This window comes from Procambarus clarkii, chromosome 60 (genome assembly GCF_040958095.1).
Source record: "Procambarus clarkii isolate CNS0578487 chromosome 60, FALCON_Pclarkii_2.0, whole genome shotgun sequence".
Lineage (NCBI taxonomy): Eukaryota > Metazoa > Arthropoda > Malacostraca > Decapoda > Cambaridae > Procambarus > Procambarus clarkii.
The window spans coordinates 14,924,743-14,950,750 of NC_091209.1; the positions used below are offsets into that span (position 1 = coordinate 14,924,743).

A 26,008-nucleotide genomic window follows, 5' to 3' on the forward strand; every position below is an offset into this window, starting at 1 on the left:
TGATCCTAAAGATGACACCATTTGCCATGAATTACATAGCAGATTTAGAAGATGAAATTGCTCTTGAGGGGCTGGATGGAATAACAATAGAAGGTTAGTGCTAAGGAATCTTTAAAAAATGAAAATTATTTAAAAGGCAACATCAAAGACTATTGGGTACTGTAATGGCCTTATCACTTATTATTCCTCGGTGATGAGCTGTGCAACCTGTGCTTTGCACAAACACATGGTAACTAATAATGACTTGCATTTAAACTTGTAATGACTTGTATACATAGTATTGTACATAGAAATAAGGCCTCTAATTACACTGACAGACAGCATTTCAACTGTTATGAAAATTATTACCTGTTAAAGAGTTAAAAATATTTTTATTTTTAAATCAAATATTTTATTTAAAAATAGCCATATTTTATAGTACAGTATTAAGACCTGAATATTTAATGTTTGTTTGTAGTAGGTCTATGATGTAGTAGTATTGTCAAGTCACTTAGTTGATATATTTTAATTAAGCCTTAACTTATGCACTGTTTGATACTAATGACTTTTACAATTTTGTTGCCGTATTTGAGAATATTAAGATTTAATTCATATTTCAGGCTTGTGGGTGAGGCTGAAACTGCGGCCCAACTTTGAGAGTAGCATGCCTATTGATGACAACAGCAAAGCCTTTCTTTGGTCACTTATAGTTTTAGATGATGAGATCTCAATGAGCAAGCTGCCTACACCTCGAGATCCACTTGTAATTTTTAATAGGTATATAATCTTGTACTGTATTTACTTTCTTTATAGTAGTCAATTAGGCTCATCTGGATTTAAATACCTTTAAAGCAGAAGACATGATCATCACCTCATTTTCTATCTTCATACAAAGATTTTCCAAGTAGAGATGGGTCAATATTCAATTCTGACTCAACAAATTTGATAATCATTCAGTTTCTACCTTAAATATCAAACAAATGATTCTGCTCAGAAAATTGTTTTTAATACTACTACAAGCCTTATTATAATGCGTGCATTTTGACCTTGACCTCTTTTCATGGAATACTGTAGGGCTATTTGATGAAAGATTGGGTATATTTGCTGTGTTGCCTTTAGGCATCACTTGCTGTTAGCTTTATTTGAATGTATTAATTTTTGTAAGATTTATGTTTGTTTAGGTTTCTCAACCTTTGCACATTTGAAATATTCCAGGCCGTTCATTAGATGAACACACTGATTTCATTGTCAACTGAAAGGAAATGATTTCTGTCATTACTCTTGATACAAGTTAAATGAGGAAAAATTAAACACACAAATGACTCAAAAATACATTTGCATATGATTAGAATTAGCCACTTTATTATTATCTCATAAGGAACCCCTAGTTACCGTGGGGGTTCTGCAGAATCCCCAAGGTTGACAAAAGCTGGTTAGGGCAATAAATATTCACTGAAATTATTGAAAGTTACATTAAAGTGATGGATTTTATGTAAATGAACTAAATTGTTGAATTGTTTCTCATGCAGGTATGAGTATATGGACTCAGAGCTGGGTATTGTCTTGGAGCCAGATGAAAAACCTAAAGAAATTTATCCTTTCCATCCTGTTGATGATGGAGTAAAAGGAGTTCGGGGGTCTTGTAAGACGTATAATGAGCGGGAGGATGTCACTCACCTGGTTATCTACAAGACCCTCCAGCAAGTGGAGATAGAGTAAGTTATTCGTAATCGTATTTTATATTTAAAACGTTAATAAACGAACTCCTCAGGTGGTAAATATCACTTGTGGCATTAGTGACAGCAACCAGTAATGTGCTTTACTAAAGTTTTCTTGTATGATAATCACATCTCTCAAAGGTATTCTTAGGAACTTGTAAAGTATACAGTAGATAACTAATTGCATCATGCCAGGAATGTTAATATTTTAAGTTGTTGACTTGAAAGAAAAAGTTTATCATAAATATATCTACATTAATTTTTGTAATTAATTTTGATTAATAATACTAAAAACTCTTACAAATATATTAGTACTATAATGTACTCTCAATTTTATGATTTAAAGTAACAAATCATTTGAAATTTTTGTTGTGTTTTATGTTGGTAATATTTTATACAACATAGGGAGCCTCAATGGGCTGTACAGCTCTTTATTGCACATTAGTTTAATAGTTTGAGAACATGTTATACATTGTGCCACTAGTATGACTCCATTCTAGTCTTATTAATGTTTAATAAATTAAATTTGAGAGCATTACATTCAAGTAAAAATATTTTTAAAAATTTATTCCAAAATTACTAACTATAGCACTAATCATAAATGTTAGACATTCACTCTTCACCTTGACAAATACAGTACAGAGCAGTACGAGTACTGTGCTGTACTGATGGGGAGCTTTTCTGAACTATTGCATTTGGGGATATCCTCGAGTAAGATTTATGGTGCATAAATTTTATTGCAGATATGGTAACAGTATTGTTCTGGTGGCAAGTCAAATGCTTCGAAATAAGGCTCTCTGCATAGCCACTTGCATTGATAAGTTCTATGACTTGACTCTCACCAGTACATCCTGCTAGAGCGCATTGGGCGCTCACGACGGATGGGAGAAATCACTCAAGGCAAGGTTTGTTTAAATGCTTCCTCACATTATTGTGTGATTTCATGATTCTTGTGTTGTATTGCCCTTGATTTTACTCTGCAGAATTAATTAAAATAATAAACATCACAATTTTCTTGGGTCAATGTTTAACAAAACAAATAGCTAATTTCCTCTTTCCCTTGATTTTCTTGGATAGGTTTCCTTGGTTACTACCCTAGCCCGTACCTGGGTCCACTTGGGACACCCTTCATACACCAGGCTCTTAGTTGATCTTTCCTTCGCTTTGACAAATAACTTTTGAAAGAGACAGTAGCGAGGGCTATCTCAGTCCACCACTGAGCTGCTGTTCACTACAGAACAAAAGAACAGAAACAGTGTACTCAACACCCCACATAAGTGATCAATAGCAATGCTCTCCTAAGCAGCTATTCTGACCATTCCCAGCTACTAGCTAGGAAGCAACGGTTAAACTGGCTCAGAAAGGAGTGTTTCACTTCACTTAATAACTATATGAGGATACATACAGGAGAGAAACCATATCACCTGATGAGTGTGTCAAAAAAGCTTTCCAGAAAAGTCACTCTAATAACACACACATGAGGATTCATACAAGAGAGAAGCTGTATCATTGTTCAGTGTGTCAAAATATTAACACACTATTACTATGTTCCTCTCTAATTTAATTGTCATTAATTCATCATGTAAACAAAGATTGAATGCTTTAGATGTTCACAGCTCTACCATAAATATATTTTAACCAGCCCATCCTCCTGTTTACGTAGTCCTGGTACTTATAGTTATGATGAGGGCCATCGTACACATATCACACACATCGATGTAAAATACAATTAGAAAGTAGAAATCGGTGCTATTGAATTTGGACAAACCGGAAAAAGTTTTGTATTGATGTTGCAAAGAAAACCTAACTTAACCTAACCTTCCTAGGCCTAATACACACTATCTGAGGCATAATATGCTGTAGTACATATGTGTTATACTAGGCCTTGGAATATTTAAGTTAGGTTTATTTTTCAGGCTCTTTTTAAAGTGAACAGTACTGTACTGAATTCTACAACCTAATTGTTCATTGCGTCTGCATGAATGATGGTTCACATAGTTACAGGAAAGTACTATCTAATCAGGAGGATGGGGTTGAATTTAACCTGTTAATAGATTTTGTCAGATTTATTTAATTGTTACATTGAAGTTGCAGAAATAAGGTAAAAAAGTTGGTTATGAGTTGTTTGTTAGGAGCCACAATGCATTATGTCATCAAAAGCTTCCATATGAGATTACTAGAGCTAACATTTATTACTACTATATAGGCTTGAAGTATAAGATTTAATCCCCTGTAAGTCTCAGGAATATGTACAATAATTTCTTCTTTCAATTTTAAGCCTGTTGTTATATTAGCTACTTTGAAGTCCTGTTTGCTAAGGTTCGTGCAGTTTGGGCTCGAGAAGATTTAAGCAGTTTACTCATGTTGCTGGAGGTCCTTGTCAGCCAGTGATCTCGATCACGAGCCACCTGTGCAGGAAAATTTTACTTATTAAGAGATTTCTGAAGCAGTGTGCATGTGATGAGAATTCTATAATTTTTTCATTAATATAATTCCTATATAAAGAATTTATGCATGAAGAGTTGCACGTCCCTTACTTTATTACTGCATAATATTTTTTCAGGTAAGTTTAGCATCCATGGGTGAGAACCCTAAATCCATGTTTTATCACCGGAAGCGGCTACTTAAGCTAAACCTGATCACCAAACAGCCACATCAACAAAAGGGCACCAAAGGACAGACACACAATGGATCACTTCTACACCTTACAAGGTTAGTTCATTAAACGCTGAATTATCTTAACTTCCGAATATGAAGTCGTAATGATATACAGTTTAAATTTAGAAGTGTCATATTCTTTATAACTAAAACTTTAGTTATTATTTATAATTATGTTGATTTTTAGTTGCCAGGATATATTAAAAAATTTGCTAAATCTTTAACAGAAGATATGCTGTTGAGTTACTTGCAAACACTTAATGTCAATCTCTCTTAAATCATTATGATAATGAACATTTCTCTAAAACTGTAGTTATAACTGGAACCTTCTCTAAAGCTGTAGTTATAACCTGGAACAGTTGTTGACAACCTTAATCATCATTAATACAGTCTTTAGTGCAAGGCAATAGAATTGAACCAGCATTCTGGGTCACCCCGGATACACATATCACATAGGACCGCAATGTGCTTCCACCATGCTCAAGAGATTTTCACATAGATATATCACATAATCGTGATGACGTTGTGTGTGACTGTCATTGTCAGGTTTTACGTTGAACGTCGGTCGAAGTTCATCATGATGATCCAGCGAGCAGTAGAGATACTGAAGAGCAAGCCTGACTGCTGTGCCCCATATTTACTGGTCAAGGAGGAGATGGGGATGCCAGAAACATCTTGCAGGAAGCTCTTTAAAAGCTCAGAATTTCAGAGGTAAACTTTGTATACTTGTTGGGGGAATGGTCTAAATATTATAAGTATAATTTTTTGGGGGTATAATATAAGAGATTGATGGGATTGTTGAGGCCAAGGTTATAAGTGCATAAGTCTTGTAAATTTGGCCAATTAGGATGCAAAAAATACTAAGATTTAATTAACAGGTCATACTTGTGCAAGGGAGACCCCTGTGATACAGCTGTGGCTATTATACACTAAGCCTTGTAATACAATAGTAATTAGCTTGAAATACTGTACTCTACATATTTCAAACTTAGTTATTTATATTTGCATGCCATATGTTTGTAATATATTATAATTATATAAGATATTTTGTGTTATGTGGCCATAACACAGGGTAATGAGTGGTCCTATAGCACAGTGGACAAACATCCTTGACTCGCAACTGAGAGCTACAAGTTCAGTCAATGGACACGACAGGAATGGTTGATACGTTTTCTTTCAGCTGATGCCCCAGTTCATCTAGCAGAAAATGGGTGCCTGGAGTTAGTTAATTGTTGTGGGTTGCATCCTGGGGAGGGTCGGTAGTTGACCAAAGAGGAAGGGGGGGGGGTGAAAACCTTGATTATCCTAAGTACAGGCTTCATGTCACTGACAAAGGCAATATGTTATTATCTAATAATTCACTTTAAATGTGCTAATATCAGAAATGTTGACAGATACATCAAGAACGTTTCGGCTCCCTACCGTAAAGTGTATCCTGATGCTCTGACATCTCAGTGGCGTTGTAAAGGAAAAGATGCGGAAAAGTTTGTGCGAGTCATGGAACTTATCAATCCTGAAATTGATCCTCTGGAAGTGTGCAAAGTGGAAGAAGTAGCTGACGACGAAGAGGATGAGGACTCTTATCCTGGCATCCTGGACCAACAACGTGTAAGAATACATGTTACTGATTGTGTCATTTGGATATTTTCATGCAGTTACCTTGCGGTAATTCTGAGGATCAATGTCTCTGTAGCCCAATCTCTGACCAGGTCTCCTGGTTGGTGGTCTGGTGAAATACTCTTTAGAATAGATTTTATTTTATTTTATCAAATGCAGAAATATTAAATATATTTTTTAATAGATGATCTACTTTGCTCATTTGGTTTGCATATTTAGTGAATACAATACAGTGTGTGTGTAATTTTGTATTCTATGTCAGGGAAATTGAGGTAATACAATACATTAAAAGTTATACTCAAAATCAGTTACAGTATCACCCAAATCCTGCAATACATTTGCAGGTGGTATGGGGTGTCGGTCTTTACATCAGGCATATGAGGTAGTAGAAGAGGCAGGGCCAGATGGGGTATCTCAGTCAGACATGGCACGTTTGCTGGGTCAAACAAAACTCGACTCGCGTACCATTTGTCGGAACTGCAGCGTCGCAACACCGTTCATTCTCTCATGAAGGACGTCTGGAGGCAGCGTGTGTCAAGATACGTCTCCCACAAGTATGCCAGGACTGGACATCTAACGCAGGAATTCAGGAAAGAACGGCAGAAAATGATGGCTATGATGGAGCAAGATCAAGTTGAAACAGACAAACCATCCACATCGAAGCAGGTAAGAAAAATGTCACAGCTTCTTGTGTGTTTTCCAGGTTGTATCTTAAGTACATTAGATTGTAGATTAGCAAATACTGTATGGTAAAAATCTAGGGTTGTAGTTAAGTGTATACAGTAGTTTGATTGTAAAGGATATTGCAAAAAGTGAGTGGAATTGGGTATAGTTCTGCACATCAAATATACTATAATAATAATAATAATAATAATAATAATAATAATAATGTTTATTTAGGTAAAAGTACATGATGTACATACAAATGAGTCACAGTATTGGATTTCTAGATTAGAGCTAGTACTGTATATACTATGCCTAGATCCACTAATTGTAATCCACATTGTTTTGGGCAATACTTTATTTGTATAATAATTAGATAAAGGAAGCAGTTATGTAATTTATTATACGGTGGAACCTCGAGTGCCGAGTGACTCCAGTTACGGGCATTTCGAGTAACGAGCAAGCCACTCGCAGAAAATTTGTCTCAACTGACGAGCGTTTCCGCTGGTTTTTGGACACCTCCGTCGAGAGTGTTGTTGTTGTTTCGCAAGACGAGTTTTTCACACGACGAGCTCGGTGCTGGAACGGATTAAATCTGTTATTCGAGGCGCCACTGTATACTGTACTGTAGCAGCAATGAAAGTACAGTAATTTAATGCTAATTGTGTTTACAAAGGAGGTAGAATAATAGCAGTGAATGTGTGTGAAGGGCATTAACCTTAGGTATATATGAAATGGAGCTTGGTACAGTCTCAAGAATGGATGAAATTGTGCATGGTACAGCTTCAAAATTGAATACTACTTGGTGAGTGGTATAAATAATGTGGCCAAGCAAGATGCAGTCAGCAATAGCTTAGTAATCAACACTTCGTTCACAGTCGGATCCTCCCTTGTTGTGAGCATCCAGTGGCCTGGTTGGTAGGACCACCAGCCCCATAATTTTTGAGGCCAGAGTTCAAATCTCCAATGATCCTAAGTGAATTGCATGGGGGAAGAGCAGTTTAGCATGCTTACTTTCTATGTATAAGAAACATAGCAAGAGTTTAATTATAAATGACTGAAGTATGTAGAATTTGTGCTTCAGCATATTACTTCAGTGAAAGAGTATTAGTAATGTATGGATCCCATTGTCAAAGAAAGGAAGTTGCAGAAACTTGTACTTTGGGTATTTGAAGTCACTTTTGGCCAACTACTAATCTTCCCTAGGATGCAACCCACAACAGTTGCCTAACTCCTGGTATCTCTTTACTGCTAGAGATACTGTATTATGTGAAAGAATTTTGTAAATCATCTCTGTTCACATTTTTATATTCATGATAAACTTATAATTAAAGCCTACCTTAGTATTCTTTTTAACAAATAACTTTTAAAAAAATTGCTAGCATTCTTTATTTTAAATAATATTTAACCCACTTATGAGCATCTGGAGAGGAGAACCTTCATTCAAATTGCATGTACCATAAAGAAGTAGAAACAGAAGAGCGAGCCATGTACTTCAGTTGCTCCCTGAGCCAACGCCCTAGTCTACCCTGGATGGCATCTGATACGCCTGGTTTCTGTTGACATCATCCCCCATCATGACACGTATCTTTGCAAGTGGTCCTGCTATATAATGTAGGGAAAGGAAACAATGGAGATTACTCAGTGAGTACAGGGTGACAGGGTGAGTACCCTGTCACCCTGTCAAAGTACAGGGTGACCGAAAGGAACTAACCAGTAAACTAACCCCCCCCCCCTCCATCCCTTTATGAGAGATAAAAATTTGCAAGTAGGGTGTCTACCTTGTCAGTAGACATGCTTCTACTTGAATGACTTTTCAGTGAAGTTAACTTTGGCTCATAGATAAGATTGGTTTGTAGGATACAAGTCACATTGTACACAAAACATTTCACCAATGGATTTTGAAACCTACCTAATTTTATCAAATCTAACCCAACCCAACCCAACCCAACCAAGCCTAGCACAGCCCTATTTAAGCCAATATATCTTAACCTAACTATATGCAGTTTTAATAAACAGAAAAGGGCCTTTGCCAAACAGTTTTGTGTACAATGTGTCCATACCCCAGTTTCTACACTGTGAAGTAATAGTTTAATGTTTGCTTCACAGCGTATGGTTCCCAGTGAAAGTGCGAGCTTGGAAAGTATCTTTTCATCTTACTCATTTGCATTCATTTTGATATTGTTGGAAATGATGTTTAGATGAAAACCATGTTACTTTGCAAACTGAAATTATGCTCTTATGTGCATGGTTATATAATACTTGTTTCGTAGAGTGAAGCATCACGAGTCCTGGAGACAAACTATCTCGAGGGGGTTGAAGTGGATTTGGAAATGCAAAGTGCAGAAAAGGTCTGCGGAAAGGCCAAGGTCAGTGTCACCTCGTCTTCGATGCCCTCAGTCTCTGTATCGGATCCTCAGAAGAAGGAGAAGAAACAGTCTTCAGCAAAAGATGTCAATAACAAAGGGTGAATATGATTGTAAATTTTTTTTTTCTGAAGTTACCCTGAACCCAAGATTGTCCATTCTGCTAATAAGAGCTTTTGTAATTTCTTTCATTGATGTTTGCTGTTTATCAGAACATTGTGGTACAAAGCACTTCTACAAATGCAAAATTATTCTTTAAAATAAAAATACATTGTATTTAGATTAAGCCTACATAATTTTTATATTTATGGTATTTTAGAATTTTAGGCAAAATTGGTTTATAATTTAATCACTCATTACTTTCATTTATTCATTATCACTACCCCACTTCCTTCTTTGTGTGGTGAGAGTTTGTTAATCATGAGAGTTGATTAATCAAATTTGTTGAGATTTGTTAATCATGCGAGATTGAAATCTCCCATGATTAGCGGTCTGAATCCATTCCTGCAAGTGACAGAAGCTGCTCTCTATTATATTAATAGTAGCCATGTTGTTTCTATCTTATTCCTGTCATTTGGTGGAGGGAGTTATATATTACTATTATTATTTTTGTCCTCCAATTGCCATGGTGCTTGTTATGAGTCACTGAACCCTTCACAGCCCAGGATAACCATCTCTTCAAAACTCCAGTCTTGTCTTACCAGCAGAGCCACTCCTCCTACCTCCTCCTTCCCTTTCTTTCCTTCCTACATAGCATTCCTGCAGAAACATTGCTCTTCTTATGACTTTTGTTCATTTTGTTTCTGTGAGTGCTATTATGTCTGGATTTTCTTCCTGTGACCTTTCTCAAAGTTCACTTTTATTCAATCACTCACTACTCACTTGTTTGTCTACTTACAAGAGGGTACATGGGTTTGTGAGAGTACATAATTTTGGTATTTTTGCAATCTTGCAAAGCCACTAACATGCATAGCATTTTGGGCAGGTCCTTAATCTAACAGATCAGGTAAGATTAATAGGTACATTGTAGCAAAATTTGATATCAACATATAACAGAGGTGATTACACTGGTGAAGATCTTTTTCTTAAGTAATAATATTGGGGGAGTGGATAGCACTTTTATTTGTAATCCCATGTATGCTTGAGTACATTACCTTGAAGCTTGCTTTCTTCTGTCTATTCTCACTTCCCCTTCCTTTTAGTGGCATTCCGCTGGCATAGGAAGTTGTTCCACAGGTGTGGCAAATTGTGAAATGGTAAACAGGGCCTGGAGGATTCTGGGTTGGGTGGGGTAGCCAAGGGAAGGGGGAGACAGGGAGGGCATGGGTTGAGTGGGGGGAGGGAGGGGGTGGACATTTGAACGGGAACAGGGAGGGCTCGGAGTAAGCAGAGTTTCTATGGGAAGCGGTATAGGAAATATGAAACTCCATTCACCATATATTATGCATGGCATAAGATATAGTGAATGAATACACAGAAAACTAGCTTCCTCACATATGTTTACAAAATGGCTAGTACCTGAATTAAGATGACTGATAAGAGAACTGGTCAAGAGAACTCATGCTTTAAAGGAAGATATCTTGGGTGACCCCCTCCTCTTCTCCATCCACAACTACAAAACTAAATGCAACACAACTTGTATATAATACAGTATTAATATAAAAAGGCATCAGATACAGAAAGCTAGCATAAAAAGCTAGTCCTCTTTTCCTGTATTCAGTGATAGATAAGCAACTCCATCAAATCCTCCACAGCGCATTCCACCACTTCATAAGACCAGAGGTATAGTGCTCTTCACAAGCAGCCATATTATGTACAATGCTAATGTCATATCTACTTTTAAAAGACTGAAGATGTTAGGAGGTACTAAGCTACAGGTCTGTATCATTAGCATGTATAACCTGTCAGGGGTTCCGTTCATCAGGGAGAAACTAGTGGAACATTAGATTGGAGAGAAGATATGAGGAGGTAGTAAATGGGTAATACAGGGATCATTGTTATTCTCTTCTCTGTTGCCTTTTTTTATTATTAATAACTTAAATGGTAGAGTTTAGCTTCAGAAGACGAATTTTATATTGTCTTGATTTTAACTGTAACTAACTTTGTAACTGCAGATTCTTAAGCATGCTGAGGAAATCCGCCTGACATATAGCAACCAAAAGCGAAGCTCTCCACATGTGACCACTCGTATGATGAAGAGAGCCAACATGATTATTGAGGCTGTTAGGTCATCAAGGTGATTGATGATGCCTTCAAGTTGCAGAAAATGATTGTTCAGGTGAGTCTGATATTGAAAGTGTCTTTACTTTTACCAATACACAGTTCTTAGGAGAACTGACACGATGGACAAAGACAAACTATTTAACATGGTGGAACATGAACAATGGGACACAGGTGGAATTGAGTACCCAAATGAGGCACAGAGACATTAGAAATAATTTTTTCAGTGTCAGAGTAGTTAACAAATGGAATGCATTAGGAAGTAATGTGGTGGAGGCAGACTCCATACACACTTTCAAATGTAGATATGATAGAGCCCAATAGGCTCAGGAATCTGTACACAGTTGATTGACAGTCGAGAGGCGGGACCAGAGAGCCAAAAGCTAAACCCATGCAAGCAACTAGGTGAACACAGTTAAATTTATTTGTTTCCAACCAGAAACAGTTTTGAGAGTGAAATTTTAAAACTAGATATGATGGGAAATAGGACAAGTATTGTTTTAAACAACAACTAAAGGCAGGATCTAAGATCCAATGCTGATCAGGAGGCACAAATAGGTGAGTAAACACACACACTTCAACAAACTGGAAAAGTGAAAAACATGCAACTAAATGGCTCCTGTAACTGAAGGACAAGAGCTATGTGGAGAGGTTAGAGGCATTAAATATGCTAAAACTAGAAGATAGAAGAAGAGGCAATATGATCACTGCGTACAAAATATCAACCGGAATTGATAAAATTGTTAGAGGAGAATTCCTGAGACCTGGATCTTCAAGATAGAGGTCATAGATTTAAACTAACTAAACAAAGCTGCCGAAGAAATATAAGAAAAATTCACTTTCGCAAACAGAGTGATAAACAGTTGGAACAAGTTAGGTGGGAAGGCGGTGGAGGCCAAAACCGTCAGTAGTTTCAAAGCGTTATATGACAGAGTGCTGGGAAGATGGGTACCACGAGTGTAGCTCTCATTCTGTAACTACACTTAAGTAATTACAGAGAGATAGAGACTGTCTGTCTTTCTTTCTAGTGCTTCATGCATGTTCAAATCATTTTGTGCAACTTTATCTATTGCTCATTGCCAATTTGTGTAGAATCATGGTTATCTTTGACTCTGTATCACTCCATTCATGGTTATCTCTTGTTAATTCCATGTTTATTTGTGTTTGTTGTATCAACATGATGCAAACATTTTTGATGAACTATAATATTGCAAAAAATAATTTTTCAATTATTTTCATTTTAGGCTGAAACAGAAGAAGGTTATGCTGTGAAAATGGATAAGAAGAGCCTGAACCGATTATTGGACAAGTTGTCAAGGGGCGGCTTTCTTAAAAATATCACTGTAAAGCTGAAATGCGTTAACATGCAGAAGTTGGTGCGATTTGTTGTCCACCCGAGCATCACCTTCAGTAAGTCGGCCACAAAAGCGTTGCGGTGTTTGCGTTTCTACTAGTCACTCTACGTACATGATACAGTATTGATAGGTCCTGGCTCCTGAGCCATCAGTTCATTATAAAATCATATCGAATAAAGTTATATGACTTTGTTGGCCAACATATGTTATTTCAGTAAAGATTAGACTAAATAATAAAGCCCCCACTCCACTAACAAAACGGACCATTGAGTGAAGTACAATGTTGCTTAAATTTTGTTTTGAGCCAGCCTCTTGGTCACACAATAGTGGATGCTTGCACAAATAGCAAGTGTGCAGACAGAGATCATAATACTGTACGAAAGTCATAGTTAAATTCTGTTCTTGATGTGATATTTCAGTTGTAGTAAGTTTTAATGCATGAAGCAAAGTAAATAAAATTATTTAGTGGGCCTACCATATTATAATTTGTTTTCAAAAACGACAAATTCTTGAATGTACTGTATTGTATTACATTACAGAGAGCCCACACCTCAAGTCTGCTATTGAACAACTAAACTTAAATTCTTGGCAATTGGAAGTGAGCCCAAGCGAGAAGGTGATGGCGCGTCAGCTGAGGGCAAGCAGGAAGCACGCAAGGTTAAAAGCGAAGATAAAAATTCTGGATTGGCTAAAGAACAGAACACGAGAGACAAAGATGAACACATGAACAAGAGTTCTGTCGGGAAAAGTATGCAGGAGCTGAAGCGCATGCATCAAATAACATCTGCCAAGACCCCGCCCCCTGTTGCTGACCCGGCTGATCTGGCTGACCCTGCTGACCCGGCTAGCCAGGCTGGCCCGGCTCCATCAGGCATTGCAATCAAGAAGGTCAGATAATCTGCATGCTTGATTTTTGTATTTTATTGCTTCAGTTTGTGTGCTTGAAGGAGAAGTGACGTATTTTGTTGTTGTGATGGGGCTCGTGTAGTGAGGTGATGGGTTTTTAATGCTGTATATCCTAAATTTCGTCTATTTCAAACTCTATATCTTGAGACATGCACAACTATGGATCAAAGAATTCCTTTGATCCATACCTTTCTGAGCTACCCACAGCAGTGGCTTGGGTTAATTTCTTTTGTGAGATAAATTTGAAATTTGAATATGAATGAAAGGATTTTAAAGGAATTTAAATACAAGCATGAATTCTTTATACTGTAGCACTTACTTTGTTAATCAATCATATATTAAATATGGCATCACTAATTTCTTATTGCTATCTCTAGGCTGTTGGAGCGAAGGGCAGCTTGGGGCCAAAATTTGTACGCATGTGTGAACTTCACAAGTTGTTGTTTTACTTGGTTTATGGCTATTCTGGGCAAGAGAACCTGGATCAGGAGCAAGCTTGGAATACTATTGCTGCGTCATCGCCTAAAATACAGCTTGATAATGAGGATCTGTCTGGCTACCCAATAATCTACTGTTCAGAGCTCTCTTGGAAGTGAGTGTTATCTGTTCATATTATGCTTTTAAAATGCTGGTATTCCCAGTTGAAATATTTTATGGTTTTGACTAGAATTATGCGAGTATTTTTTTTTTTTTTATGTATATTCAGGAGTTCTTACATTCTTGTAAAGCCACTAGCACGCATAGCATTTTGGACAGGTCCTTGATCCTAATTTTCCCTGGAATACGACCCACCAAATCGTTTAACAACCAGGTATTCATTCACTGCTGGGTGAACAGAGGCTACAGTTAAGGATTGGCACCCAGTCAATCCTCTACAGTCAGGATACGAATGCAGCCACACGCTCGTGAAGTGCTGCGCGAGTGCTTTCCCACTGCACCACGGGGGACTACATACATTGGTGGCTCCTAGAACAGGGAGACAGCAAGAGGACCCACCAGAATGTGGTACATGTATCTCATTACATTCAATCCTAGAGTTAGATCAACTCGGTTACTTTCCCATATTTCTCAGAAATATAGTGTCGGAGATTCAAGTGCTTCTGAACGAGGCCTTGGCTCTCGGCTTTCCTTAGTAAGCTTTGGTATCGAAGGTTTGAAGCATGGGTTGTCAGCCTCTGACTATAGTACTGCCTTACTCCAACCTGTTGGTGGTCACGTGCTTTTAGTTTTTCCATTAGTTTGCAGAATGATAACTGGTTTTCTTTGTGTTGCCAATTATCACAGGGTGGTGTTGACAGGTTTGCTCTGCTTTTGGTGTCCTAGAGAAAAAGAGGTCTCTCTTGGTGGTGGATTAAGATACTCTCCACTGTCTACCTGCACTTATTATACATGCCAAGATCAATTGCAATGTTTCTTGTCACTGGGGGGCAGCAAATCAACAAGAGCCTGGCAAGTGTGCATTGTTCATGCTGGGCCCTGACCCTAGCCAGTGAAGCATCAGTATTGCTACTCAGAAAGGAGGGATTCAATCCTCTAAATACCTTATTTTTTATTATATGAAACAACATATATAGTGGGATGAGTTTATTCATGTCAAAACGGGGCACACATTTCCGAAAATAGTTAAACGGGTAGTCAAAGGCTGAGGCAAGTATTTGATTGAGTTCTGAGTAGGATTCACCTCTTGCCAATCTCAAGCATTCCTCTTCAGGCTCAGATTGGCTCTGAGGATGTTCACCAGTTGTTGCACTCTCTCCTATGTATTGTCCTCAGTGATTGGGGTTTGGTTATGACATCTTAACATCCCTCTTGCTTCTGGAGGATGCAGTAATTCTGCACTCCCATCTACATCTGGCCATTGGGAGAATCCAGCTGTCCTTTCTGAAATCGATACGTCTCTTTGGCCGCCTTAGCTTTACCTGCATTGCTTTTTCAGGTGTGGCAGAGGGTTCGCTATACTTTTATGCGGAGAACAAATTTTTCTTAACTCTACAATGTGATTGTGGTCATGGTGGTGATGCCTGATGGGATGTGGCAGTACCCCGTGGGGGGTGGGTAGAGGGGGTGGACTAAACGAGTTCTATTAAAGAATTTTAACTATTTTGGCAACCTGCTGTAAGCTGCACTCCTAATTTTGCCATTTTTAGGCAAAAGAATGTACAGTGGCTTATATTTTAGCAAATGCAGTATTTATAATATGTTTTATTTAGAATTTGTCAACATTGGAGAGTTTTCCCTTGTATATGTATATATCGTACATGGAAGGATTATCCACCATAATCTTTCCATATCCTGTACATGGCCATCATACTATAAATACATAATATATTTATATAAATATAAAAAATGCACAAATATACATACTGTCTGCCACTTTTATTTGCAGTATACAGGTACAGTACTGTCATTTACTCCATTGCATTCATTCACCTCATTCTCATTCACCTTCATTCTTATCACATTCATCCTTGGGCCAGCTGATTGAGATTTACTGTTCAAAGAGAGATTAAGTCATTCTCAGCTTATATAAAGTCATATCAAGTGGCTCATATTTCATTGTGCTCTATAAGTCAAGGGGGATGTTACCTTAACAAAACAGCTTGGAAGGATAGCTTCAGGGCAGAATCGTCTACTCTTCTCGTAGAAACTATTGCTTTTCGAAAAATGTCTGAATTCGTCTCTCCTTTCATTTACAGAATGTTTATCCCTCCTCTCCCAAATCACATGAATACTGAGTCCGGCTGGGCATTTGTGTGCGATGTTCTTCTCCGGCTTCCCCTGTGCATCTTTGTCCGCCTAGTGAGCATCTCTTATAGTAAGGGAGAGATTGAGGAATTTCTTGCGCATCCATTGAAGAGGAATTTGCTAGTGAAATATCTCCCCCCTCACCTGAGGCAGTCGCTTCTCCAGGGGCGAAGATATGTGACTTACGTCATCGACCTCATTAATCGCTTGTGTTACGTGGGTAGGTCTTCATAAGGTTTTTATGTACCCTAGTTTTCTGGGAGAGTTGCCTTACTAGCTCCTCATAACTAAAGCACCAAGTCTACCAAGCCTTAAGGGAATCGTATATGGCTTCCAAGACCAACTCAATTCATTGAAGCTGACTGAGCTGTCATCTACTGGTGTTTGGGCACATCATGCCTTTGTTGTTTACTCTGCAGCAATAATTGTTTGCCTTGCTTTCCTCAGGGTTAATATTTTCCTTTAAGCAGCTGCTTGTTTTGAAGTGCTTATACTTTTTTCTCAGTTTTTGGGTTAATCTGATTCTCAAACTCCCATGACCTATTATAGAGCTAGATTCTTATCCTGGCTCCTTGTTCTCAAGGATGGGATCTCAGAGGACTTCCTCAGGATTGGCTCGGCCAGACTTTAAGTTGGAGAGCTATTGGCACTGCACTAGAAAATGGTGTTTTTTATATTAAATACTTCATTTTATAAACATAAGGCACTATAATTTAATAAGTGTTGTAAGATTTCATACTGTTTGTTTTTGTAGGTTTACTGCAGTATGGACACCAGATTATGAAAGAGAAAGATCAGGTATTCATTTATGTGAACCGACATGCTAGCCTCATCGACACCACCACCTCCTCGCCTGGATACCATCAGATCTCGGCTGATAAAGAATATGTGCGCAAAGAATATTTGTTCTCATGCCTGCAAGATATTCTTCAGTACTGGTGAGTTAATTATATTATACCACATGTTGCACCCAATGGTGCCCGAGATGACCCCAGGAAAGGTTGTGACGTTTAAGGGTTGGGAACCCCCAGAATAGAAATCCCTCATCAGAACATCATTTTGCATGTCAGTCTCTAAATACAGTGATAAAGGATTAAAGTATGATGTTCTGTAGCCTCGACCTCGAATATTTCATCATTACACCTTCATGGGGTCAGACCCTAATGCCCCCCTTTCCCCTTATGACCCTCCCATCATAGCCACCAGTTACCCTGCAAAGTTGGATGAAGCAAGTTCCAAACATTTGGCCTTCAACCTTGGACAAACACACAAACACACACACATGCATACAGTATGCTCTTTATATATATATATAATATATAATATATATATTTTTTGGAGTCAGTTGTTCTTATAGACGTGTATTACTGAGTGGAAACATAATACAAATCAAGTATAGGTACTATATAATACATGCCAAAGGTTCTGTTCATTAGGTGCATCATTAGTGATCTTGTTCCTCCCCATTCACCATAGGTACGACATGTGGACCATCTCCATGCACACACCCCTGGGCGGCCACAATTGTATGCAGGGGAAAAAAATTACTATCCAAATTCTGGACCGCAAACCACAGATCATCGAGTCGCTCACGCCTCGCAGCACAGACGAAGCTCCAACCAGGTCAGGCACACTGGGGGCTCGCTTAAAAATTGGCATTTTGTTACCCTCAATTTTTTTTCCATGTGTGGGGGGTTGGGTTACCACAATGCACCACATTGTAGAGGTATAAATGCTCTAAATATAATATCTGGTAGTTATTAGGTAGGGCTCTTGCAATATAATGATTATTTAATTCTGTTTTATTTTTATTTTAGAGATGTTGGTTATATCCCTGGTGATGGGCGTGGTGCAGGGGGCTTGGATTCAGCAATGTTTGCCCACCTTAAGCGAAACTGGTCATCTACCTCTGGACATGCAGCTGCAGCCCGGCCATCAGCTTTACTGCCACCCAACACTGATGGTGCCGAGAGAGTCTCGTATGAGGGAACTATGTCCTATACCCAGTACCTAATGAACACTACACAAACCGTCCTCAGACACTTTGTCTCCAAAACATCGTCTAGCTGGGCTTCGCAATGTTAAACTGTCAGTGTACAAGGTTAGTGACTATTTTAATTATAAATCTGTAATATTTCATACATTCTATCTTGCTTCATTTTTTCACCCCATAAATTCTGTTCTTATTTTGTCCTGCAAAGTTTGAGGGACTTTATTGACATTGACCTCAATTGTTCCTCGAACCATATAGAAGTCCACCCAGGATTCAAGATTACTATCAGACTCTCATTGACCTTTACTCCACTGAGACATGGAACTTGTCAAGTGATCTTGTCATCCAGCTGTGGAGTAGAGGCAGGTGGGATAAAGTTCAATTCACCAGCAAAAAGACTGCAGGTCCAGATACCAAAAAATGGAATAAGAAAACTCAACAACACCCTATATGAGAAATAACTAGAAATGAGGAACGGCAGTTATTTTTCTGCAAACTTAATAATTGAATAAATACTCACTGCTCTGACCACCACTAGATTGCAGTACTACCATCATCAAAGCAAGGTTAGAGAGCTGGCCATCCTTACTTATCACCTGACAGTCCACCTACATTCTCTTCAGTTCTGCCAAGGATGATTAAGTGAAGCAGAATGGTTATTCTTTAAGATTTTCTCTATTTAGGGGTGTCCATTGTGTAATATTCACTATGGTGTGTGGCCTGTTGTTTGTGTGCCTCCAATTAGTGTTGTCCACTTCAGCTTTATTTCAGGGTTATCTTTCCATGACACTATCAAAGACCAACAGCCTTCAGAGGTACTGTACCTTCTCTGTGCTTGTCAGTCAGTCCCTGAGAAGCAGCATGAACCACTTGGGCATAGCATCTGATGGTGATAGCAGACAAAAAGTGGGATGAAGAACACAGCAGAACAGCTCTGAGCAAAATTGTACAGCAAAGAGCTTTTTGCTGAACACAAATGAAACACCTCCATTAAAAGCATCTTAAGCCTTGTGGTCCATTGCAGCCAATTTCTTGTACAACTTGAGAACCTTGACGTGGCCCTGTCACAGCCTGATATTGCTGTGAAAGGCAAACAAAGCACGATTGCGCAGAATGAAGGAGGACCTTCCCTCAAGAAAAATTTTAAGATTGCACAAACCTCTATAGCATCAATATGACCATACAGGAAGTTTGAAAATAACCTGTGGCATTTAACTGTGTGTGATACCATCTAAAAACCCAGAGGAATCTGATGTAAGGAGGCTACTGAAAGTTCAAGTTTGGAAAATAAATATTTGAAACTAATATTCTTCATTCATTTGCTTACATAGCTTTATTCTTTGCTCAGCCAAGAATGGGAAGTGATGGAAAGACTCTTGAGGTGCCAGTTGGTTTGGTCGCCCGGGCGCCCCGTGGGAGGAAACGTAAACGAGGAGGCTCTCAGTCATCTGATTCAGACACCCCACCAGCTAAGTGAGTTGCAGCCGGGCACTTATAGCAGAATTTGATAGTTTGTTTGATATTCCTAATATAAAATATAATAGAAATCTATTGAATGTTATAAAGTTTATCTTTGTTGTTATAGTTCTTTGATTTTCATATTTGAAAGAGGCATTCAAAACCATCAGTATACTTTCTAATGTTTTTGACTAACTCTTAGTTCTCAAATGCACTTAGAGCAAGAGCAATATATATATTTGTTCAAAATATTGTATTGCTAAATGTTTATTCTTGTAGGACTCTGGGGACTCATCGTAGTGAGTGGCGAGTTTTACACTAGTAATGCTGCATGCTAATTATTTGACTTATTCTGGGAGAGATCCCTGATCTTATCTCTGGCATAGTACCTTAGTGACACCGAAGGTATCAATCCACAGACATGGCCGGGGCTCGGGACAGAAGCGCAATCGTCCTACAAGCTACCAGCGTGAATTAAAAATGCGCAAGAAATCTCCCAAAAAGCCTTACTATGATGAAGAAGATCGGGCTGCTCTTAGACGAATGAACAAATTGTAAGAAAACTTCACTGAATAATGAGATTATTACTATATTAAGAGTTTTAAATATCTTTAAAGGTTATAGTACTGTAGGAGATTTTCTGACACACACTTAATATACAATCAACCCTCACGCTCTATAAGAGATTCAGTGTGCGTAAACCTCAGGATATGCAGATTGAGTTAAAAATAGGAATGTACAGTATTCCATAGACCTCCATAATCCATTTTTTTCCACTTTTCTTAATGAAACGGTGATCTGAATTATTATTGTGTACACCAGTCACTTCCCAGCCACAAATACACATTTATTTATAATGTAGATTTATTCATTATGAAAATTACTCTTCTATATTACACATTTGTAATGTGGAAGAGTACTTGTAAGAATATAATCCAAATAAAAAGCAACACTAAGCCTTCAGCAACTTGCAGGTGACAACCCCAGCACTTACGTTATAAACGTTTATCTTTTACCTGAATTTACCCGATAGCCACCATCTTGCCAGTGGCCTCAATGGAGACAGGAGGCTGTTGGCTTGTCAAAGGTGCCCCCCATTTGTCCTGATGATTTTATACTTCTTTGTGGATAATTAACTTTCAGAGTGAGAGACCTGATTGCATTGTGCGTATTCAGTAACAGTGTTTAATTTACCGTTGTGTTCTGCCTACCTACATAATGTATTTGTAATTTATATCATTAATGCTTGAAACATTTAATACCATAAGAATAATTGGCTAATTATGCAGTTTAGTCCAATTGAAATAATGCTCCACAGTGCTTTCTACACAAGATTTAATTTGATGCATGACGTATATCAATTTTAGTAGTACTGTAACTTTATTTTATTTAACAAGTGTATAATTTGTGTGCTTTTTCCATATGTAAGTATACAAACTTAAGCAAGCCCACCTAACCTATTGAAGCTAATGACCATTGATCCTGAAAAGTGTGTACAGTATTTCCAGTGCACTTATTTTCGGTAATTATCCTTCAATTTGTATGCTTATGAGATAATTATGCATAAGAGTATAAATGCATTTATTGTGAATTCATGCTGGAGAGTAGGAAAGTTTCATCAGACTTCAAATTTTATTAAATGAGTTTGATGATTGATGATTGAAACTTTGGTAGTAAATGTTTTTGTGTGACTAGTAATTCATGTTTGATGCAGACGAGTGGATTGGTCATCGGCCGAGGACTCCTTCCTGCTCCTGTGCAAAGTTGCATCTTCCTTCCTCTTCCCGAACATTCGTAGCCAGATGATCACTTTCAGTCTAGTGAGAGACTTGTTGCACGAGAGGTTTCCCGAGGCTCGCAACAAGACCTCGCGGGCATGCCAGAGACGAATCAACTACATCATGAAGAATCCGACGACAGAGGATAATGTAGCCATCTTCCTAGAAGAGGTCAAGCAGGATACTAATATTGTTGCAGAATTTAAGGTTTGTAGTTAAAATGTTCTCATATCTGTGCCATATGACCAGGATCAGAAATAGTCAAGCAGGACACCATTCAGTCACTGGTGCCATAGGTAATTTTAATCATCCAGGAAAGATCATGTAAGGTGTTTGTTACAGAAGGTCACTAACTCGATCCCAAATATGACTGACAAAGGTGCATTCCATAAAAATCAAAATTTTTAAACTTTCTCTTGGCATTGTAAGTGACTGTTAATAGAGGGTTCCTGCAAATGCCAGTTTGCCTGCCTGATTACCTACACCTCCCTACCACTAGGTGACAGCCTCATGTACATCGCAAGGCTCCAAACCCAAATCTCCTCACATTATCATCGTTTGGGCCGAAAATTTAAAGAGTTGTAATTTAATTTTCAAGATAAATCTAGGGTTGCAAGATGAAGCAATGTCTGCACCACACAAAACCACATTAGGATACCAAATCTCCTTGTCCCTTACTATGTCTTGTGTTATGCTCTCATCAAGTCCACCCATCTTTCCAGCATTCTTCTCCTTGCACACTCTTGAATCTGTTGAATAACCTCTCTCCACTAGTCTACATAACTCCCAGATTCCTTAGTCCCTTTTTTTTAGCACTGCACATGCATCGCATAATGTACATTTTTGCTGTTCTAATTCTTAACTTTACAGCATTTACATTTTTACATTAAAAGAAGAGAATGTGAGGGCATGGTGTGTGCCTTAACATGTCCTAGATACTTATTTTGCAGTCGTATACTCAAAGTTCTATTTATATTTAAGGGTCCAAGACTTCCACGTAACAAGAAGAACATAGAAAATGTGTATGCCAAGCTATTCCGTCGATTAATGAGTCGACTGGTGATCAAGTTCGCTTCAAGTGAGTCGCGCCAGTGTCCAGATCTTCCCGATCTGGCCGAGGAGTTTGAACAGAAATACCGCATCATCAAAGCTTCCTCTTCCCTACGCAACAAACTCAAAGTCAATGAAGTCAACACAATCTCTGATATTGACTTTTATGTGGTCAATGCTCTAATATATGTAAGTACAGTACATTATGTGACCAATGCTCAACTTTTGTATGTAAATCTGTTGTAATTTACAATTGGTTGTCTGGTATATACTATGCTGTATTATATAAGTTTAGTGGCTTGGAGATAGACTTGTCAGTCTCTGTGGGTTGTGGTAACATTACTGTGGGGAAATATTAAGGCCTCTTATCTGATTGATAATTCTTCTTATTGGCTGTACATGCACTGCCATGCCACGTGATCTGAATGCACCCCAGTATCACTTGATGTTTTTTCTTTCTTATTTGTATCTTTTAGCCCGTCATGTTTTTATCTATATATCTCACTTGTATGTGTTTGTCGAGGCAATTTTCAGCCACTCCACATAAGGGGGGGTGATCGTCTTGAAATATTGATGCCAGAATTAGATGCATTTCAGTATAAATATTTATTTATGCTAGCATTACATAATGACAATGGAGCATTATGTATTTTTGTAATTACAGTATATATTCTCTCCAGAAAACTCATTAAATTGTCTATATTTTTTGTTTCCAGAGTTCACTGTGCTCCAAGCATGACAGAGACTCTTATGCCTACCAACTGTACCTGGCATACCAGCAGTACCTCAAGTTCTCCTCAACTCTGTGTTGACTCGCATGCGTCAAGATCAGATGATCAGCTACAAGAAATGTTACAACCGATCTCTATTTGCCCAGACCTGTCTTCCACTCTCCACATCACCTTTTCAACTTTCAGTGACCTACCTGCATGTCTTCAACTTCAAAGTAAGTTTTATATATTGTTGTCAACTGATTGAATAGTCAATGAAGATTAAGCCACACAAGAGGTGGCACAGGCATGAATAGCCCATAAACCTTGTCAACTATGTTCAGCAGTGGTGTTGTCATGAGCATCACTTGCTATCATTGCTCTTATTCTTCGTATCTACAGTGTACCTTTCCTGCATTCATCATACTAGAATCATTACTAATTCTTTCCCTGTTACTTAGACATTTATATACAGTAGTTTCTTGAAGTTCATCACCTGAGTTTGCTCTTTATGATATTATGTTCCTAGCAATGCGACTTATTTGCTGGTATCTTCAAAACATATATATAGATACTCTAATCTCTTCCCTGTAAATTTTTTTAATTTGGTAAATTCTGAGATTGCATACCAAGAGACTGTAAATAAAATGTAAGTACTGTAATTGTCAAAAGAAGACACCAAAAAATAACTCGTGAGCTTACGGAAAGCTCTACCAAATTCAAGTTTTGAGTGAAAATAAATGTCTACTTTTAGAGCAAGTCACATACACATTCATTAAGGTATAATCACTAAATGTTCTATTAGCCAGGATCATGATAGTCAAGGCAGAGGTGTCATTTTACAACTGCTCAGCAAGAATCTTTTATTGTACACCAATTGACTGACTGACTTTGTGAGAGGCCTTACCTTACCGCCAATTCCAAATCCCGCAGCACAAACAGGTGTTAAGTACTGTTGACAGTGGTGAGTAGGCCTGTTGTCTCCATCCACGCCGCTGCCAGGCGTAGGTCCCTCCAACTTGTCACTATATATCACCAGTATTCTGCTCCTTATTCCTCTTAGCACCGATATAGTTCAATGCCACACGTTTAGAATCACTTCTTCACTATCCTATTCACTATTTGTTATGATCTTCACTATCACATCTAGTTGTGTACACTCTGACCATGCATGGCCCACGTGCTTGTCCTGGCACAGATGTTGTACCCCTGATCTTGTCTAATATGCACTATCGGACACTATCCATAAGTTTTCTAGTTTCAAAATGGTGTGTTGCACTTTGTATTATCACTGAACACCGAATTTCCCGTGTATCCCTCTGATGTCCCGAGATATAAGCCTTATTGACGAGCGCGGCGCAACGGCGGCGCGGCACCCTCCCTCGTGTGTGTGTGTGTGTCGTGTGTGCGTGTGTGTATGTGTGTGTGTGTGTGTGTTCAGCAGCACACCATTAAGGGGTCCACAATGTCTCCCTCGGCTCCCTTCACCAATCGATTCAGATCTAATTATTAGTGTCGGAAGCGGATGGGGAGGGAAGTCTTTTATAATTATCCTGGCAATTAATATTGTAGCAATTATTATTATTAAGGTTTCCTTCCTAATTATGTGCGTTTAGGGATGGTTGGTGCAGCTCCACATATTTGAAGACCTTCTTCATCAAATGGGTAATATTTATTTAATATGTACAACGTATATCTAATTAGTTCATCAAAGTATTAATCTACACTATGTGATTGTTTGTGTGTCTGAAAACTGGAGGCCAGAGGGTTGAGGACTGCCTCACTGACATTGGCATAGGAATGGTCAGGGTATGGGTTTGAACATAGGCCCTACACAGGATACCCAACAAGGGATTAACAATCTGGTTGTAAAGCTCTATTACCGCCCAGTGAAGTCAGTAGAGTTCTGGGTTGGTCAGCCTTTGTACCCTCATGGCTGAGTCGGTTAAGGCAGGTGTCTGGGATCCACCAGAACGCTGGTTCGAATCCCCTCCACTGCCTCACTTGCCATATATTTATGTATACATGATTGTAGTGTTTCAGTAATCAACTGTATTGCTTACGAACAATGAATCTCTGACCATACTTAAAGTTATCAGAGCTTCAAGCTTGGTCAAAGTTATCAGAGCTTCAAGCTTGGTCAAAGTTATCAGTATTTCAAGTTTGGTCAAAGAAATGACAGCAGATGCTACTGGAATCTTTTCAGCAACTTTACTATGTACATGAATATTTAATAAAGCAACTGAGAATCTGTATATGTGCTCACCTAATTGTGCTTGCGCGGGCGGGTTGAGCTTCGGCTCTTAGGTTCCGCCTGTCACCTGTCAAACTATTGGTGTACAGGTTCCTGAGCCTACTGTACTCTGTCTTATCTACATTTGAATCTGTGTATGGAGTCTGCCTCCACCACATCACAATGCATTCCATTTGTTAACTATTCTGACACTGAAAAGTTTTTTCTAGTTTCTAAAATTTGGAGTATCCAAGAGAATATTCCAGAGTCTTTTGAATGGTTAGCATCTCTGTTTGTAAAGTCGAACACCCATGTGAGAGTCTCTAACTATTTATAGAGTTTCCTGCCTTAACTACAGGTCCGGTGTCTTGTCCCTTCTGGTCTACTGATCCATCTGTGAAGTATGTGAAGCTGTCAGAGCCAAGGTTGCAACTGTATTCATCTGTGTAATATTACGAAGCAGATGAGGAGTAGTCTGGTTCTTTTTTCTTTCAAGAGTCATAATTTTTAAGTTTGCTGGCAGCGATGCCCACAGTGCTTGTATAACGAAGTGCTTCTG

The 26,008-nt window shown here is 38.4% G+C and overlaps 1 protein-coding gene across 1 annotated transcript; it reads left to right on the plus strand.

Annotated features, from left to right (window-relative positions):
- The first annotated feature begins 2 nt into the window (after nucleotides 1-2).
- On the plus strand, nucleotides 3-25,733 carry LOC138353864 (general transcription factor 3C polypeptide 1-like). Its single transcript, XM_069307295.1, is given in 31 exon segments — nucleotides 3-93; nucleotides 600-756; nucleotides 1,509-1,694; nucleotides 2,441-2,535; nucleotides 2,538-2,602; nucleotides 4,261-4,409; nucleotides 4,902-5,066; nucleotides 5,750-5,963; nucleotides 6,317-6,332; nucleotides 6,335-6,448; nucleotides 6,451-6,638; nucleotides 8,909-9,102; nucleotides 10,487-10,499; nucleotides 11,116-11,227; nucleotides 11,230-11,279; nucleotides 12,466-12,631; nucleotides 13,116-13,145; nucleotides 13,148-13,464; nucleotides 13,860-14,074; nucleotides 16,179-16,447; nucleotides 16,982-17,165; nucleotides 17,704-17,850; nucleotides 18,045-18,252; nucleotides 18,254-18,328; nucleotides 19,569-19,693; nucleotides 20,098-20,232; nucleotides 21,393-21,663; nucleotides 22,438-22,695; nucleotides 23,223-23,286; nucleotides 23,289-23,452; nucleotides 25,680-25,733. Coding segments are annotated over 31 exon segments (4,482 nt in total). The 5' UTR covers nucleotides 3-11.
- Nucleotides 25,734-26,008: the final 275 nt, after the last annotated feature.